The sequence below is a fragment of the Piliocolobus tephrosceles genome, unplaced genomic scaffold, assembly GCF_002776525.5.
Source record: "Piliocolobus tephrosceles isolate RC106 unplaced genomic scaffold, ASM277652v3 unscaffolded_40490, whole genome shotgun sequence".
NCBI lineage: Eukaryota > Metazoa > Chordata > Mammalia > Primates > Cercopithecidae > Piliocolobus > Piliocolobus tephrosceles.
In genome coordinates this window covers 1-3,607 of record NW_022324855.1, presented here as the reverse complement: position 1 = coordinate 3,607, position 3,607 = coordinate 1, and the positions used below count along the sequence as shown (strand labels likewise).

At 41.8% G+C, this 3,607-nt stretch overlaps 1 gene segment (V, D, J or C); it reads right to left on the bottom strand.

The window, feature by feature from the left end:
* Positions 1-1,558: 1,558 nt before the first annotated feature.
* Positions 1,559-3,529, bottom strand: LOC111552282. The segment is given in 2 exon segments: positions 1,559-3,076; positions 3,191-3,529. Coding segments are annotated over 2 exon segments (417 nt in total).
* Positions 3,530-3,607: the final 78 nt, after the last annotated feature.

Sequence of the window (3,607 nt, the reverse complement as noted above, 5' to 3'; positions counted from 1 at the left end):
TGTTGGCCCAGCTCAGAGAGTTCAGTTTCTCCTGTCATCTCAGCTGGGAATGAGAAAGGGAGGAGGCTCTGGCTAGTCTCCCTCTGCCTCTGGACCACACGTGCAGGACATGAGGCTGCCATAGGAGCAGCTCTGAAAGCTGAGTTCTCAGGGTTCTTGTGAAGCCGGGGAACCTGCCTGCCTTGGAGCGTGAAAAAGTCTTGCTGGACAGAAGTCCCACAGTTTAAAAATGGGAAGGGAGAGGATTGAGATCACACTAGAATGCACAGAAAATTCTTAAAACAAAAAAATGAGAGAAACCTCATCAGAATGTGAAAAGAACTATAAAGCTACAGTGCTGAAGAGAGGGCAATACTGGCGCTAGAATGACAAGACTCATGGAACACAGTGGAAAATCCAGAGAGAGAGCCACATGTATGTAATATTTTCTCATGTGATAAAGTTATATGTTAACATCCACAGGAAATAGTCAATTATTTAATAAGTTCTCTTTCGGGTATTGACTTACCATATGGAAACAAATATTGTTGCATTTCTACCTTACCAGTCATAAGTAGTAATTAAGTTGTAATAAAAAGAAAATCATTAGATTTAAACGATGATTAATTACATACAAATTCTAGGTGAGATTGGCCTCTCTAAGCCTGATGTCAAAATAGACACCCTAGAAAAATTGATAGATTTTTTTTCAAAGTGCAATTCGCCAAAAGTTGTCAAATAAAATAATAACATAGGAGAAGATATAGTTCAACACATTTGATAAAGGGTCAGTTTCTCTAAAATGGTGTATATTAAGTCTTTCATACCAACGAGAAAAAATTAATCTTCCAAAAGGAAAATAGGTCAAGAGTGTGACAAGGCAATACACAAAAGAAGAACTGTAAATGACCCATAATGTTGTAAAAAATGCAAGTACTCCTAAAGATGGGGGAATGCAAACTGAATTAACAGATCTCATTTTTGGAATCACAGAACTTGGATTCCAATCATTATCAAGTTAAAGTATATGACTTAGGGAATGTTAATTAACCCCCAAATTTCTAATGTTAAATTCAACAGTACTTTAAACCTTTGATGAAGTTTCTGTATAGATTAAATAAAATAGAAAGTAATGTACTTAGTAAATTAACTACCAGAATGTCAGTACCCATATTTACCATCAATATTATTATTATTATCAACTTTTTTGAGACAGTGTCTCGCTCTGTTGCCCAAACTTGATAGCAGTAGTGTGATCTTAGCTCACTGAAATCTTTACCTTCCAGGCTCAAGTGATTCTCCTGCCTCAGCATCCAAAGTAGCTGGGGTCACATGTGTGCACCACTACAGCGGGTTAATTTTTTGTATTTTTAGTAGAGACAGGGTTTCACCATGTTGGCTAAGCTGATCGCAATCTCCTGGCCTCAAGTGGTCCTAACAACTGGACTACCCAAATGCTGGGATTACAGGATGAGCCATCAGGCCTGGCCAGTATTATTATTACTAACATAGTAATTATTGTATAAAAATTCCTGATAGACCAATGATGCCATCATTAAATAATCAATGCATACAAACATTCAAATACAAGATACGGATTTCTTTACGCATACTTATGAAGTATGTGCACCTTTAGAAGTCAGACACCAAATCCAGACACGCGAAAATAAGAGACTGATTAAAATTTTAAAAACCAAATATAGGAACAAAAATATAAATATGTCATTTAAATAGAATTGATACATACTGCGCTATGACAAACAAAGTTAAAAAGTTCAAGAAAACTGATACAAATATTTTTACCTATAGGGTGAGGGAGAAAAGAGGAACGAGAACTCTACAATGGATGCTAAAATCTTCAAATGCATCTTCTATAATTTTGACTTCAGTTCCATGTAAATGTTTTATATATACAAAACAAATATGAAACAAAACAAAGTAACACAGCAAATTTCCAAGATATAAAAATGAAGACTGAACATTTAAAGTAGCTGTATCAATGTTGGCATAAACAAATAGAGGAAAATTATTTCAAATGATTTTGTGGAAAAAGTTATCTGATTATGTACCCAAAAAGGAAGGAAAGAGAGAGAAAAGCAAGGAAGGAAGGAAGGAAGGAAAGAAACGGAGAATGGATGGAAGGAAGGAAGAATGGGGGAGGGAGGGAAGATGGAAGGACAGGAAGAAGGGAGGGAGGGAGAGAAAAATAATAAAAGCAAGCATGGAAGTAAGAAAGGAGGATGAGGATAAAAGGGAGGGCAGAGGGCGAGAATGTTCAACTGCATATCTAGGCCTAGTGTTTTGGTGATCATTATAGTATTGCGTATATTGTTATGGACATAAGGAATAAGCGCCACGCTCAGCTGTGATCTCTGGACCATGATTGGATACATGATTTAGTATAAATACCCTTCCCATTTGCTATCCAAAATATCTTGCTTCACAGCTGGACTCTAGGTGTACCTGTCTGTCCTAGGAAGCAGAGTGAGTGGGCCTCCCCCACGTCCTGGGAGAGCTGAGAGAAGCTTGCTGTCAGCCAGGCTGCTGAGCTGAGGCCTGAACATGGCAGCTTGGTCTTCGGGAAAGTCCTGGGGGAGAGTGGGGAACAGGGTGCAGCTGCTGCCCAGGGGAGTGTGATATTAGTGGGGAGATCAGGAGTTAAGCTGTGTTTCTCTTTGTACAGAATACAGTAAATTCAGGGCAGGAAATAAGAGTTGGCTGGTCTATCTTACCAGAAGCAACCACAGGCAGATTTTTAGTGTGGTGTAGGGCAGGTCTGAATCATGGTGCCTGTCCCAGGTGGCACAGTAATAGACCCCAGAATCATTTTCAATTGGATTTTGCAGTCTCAAATTCCAGCTCTTCCTTGTCCTTGCAGTATCATACTTTCCTGGACTGATTCCTGATTCCAACACAACCGTGAAGTAGTAGGGTTCATAGTACAGAAGACGCTGTGGGGCCTTCCCCTCCTGCTGTAGGTACCAGTGGATGTATAAGGTACTGACTCCAGGAAGATCACAGGTGATTTCTGCAGGTGACCCAGCCGGCCCGGTGATTGTCTTCATCTTCCCTTCCAAGTTGGAAGATTTCTGACTGGCTGCAGTGGAAACAACACAAACTATAATGAGGCATTTCTTAGTATGGCACCCCTTGCAAAAGAAGGAAAGAACAAAACAAAACCCGTGAGCCTCTCTGTAGGCAGCACACTCACCAGGAGACAGGAGAGCTAGAAGCAGGGCTAGGGCCCACCGCATGCCTTCCTCTGTGGGGCCTTGGAAGGAAAGGGGTCAGATGAAGAGGAGCAGAGGAACCTCTCAAAATTCAGGTGCCACTCAACAAGGAAGTGATCCCTAGCATAGAAGACAGTAGAAGGAGCAGGCAAAGAGAAGTGACTGAGGATCTGTCTTAGGGGACTCCCATGCCTTCCTTCCAGAAGGGGTGGTGCCTGGGAGGACCTGCACAGGAGCTCCTGCCTGTCTGCTCAGGTCCGTTCTCCAGCGCCCTCCTTTGGCCACTGAGAGCAGACCCTCTGCAGGAAATAGCCAGGGGCATGGAGAGCTCAGGCCTGCAGCAGAGGGAGTGCAGATGTGAGGAAAGCCCACCCTGGCGCCAGCTGGCAATGGCTCTT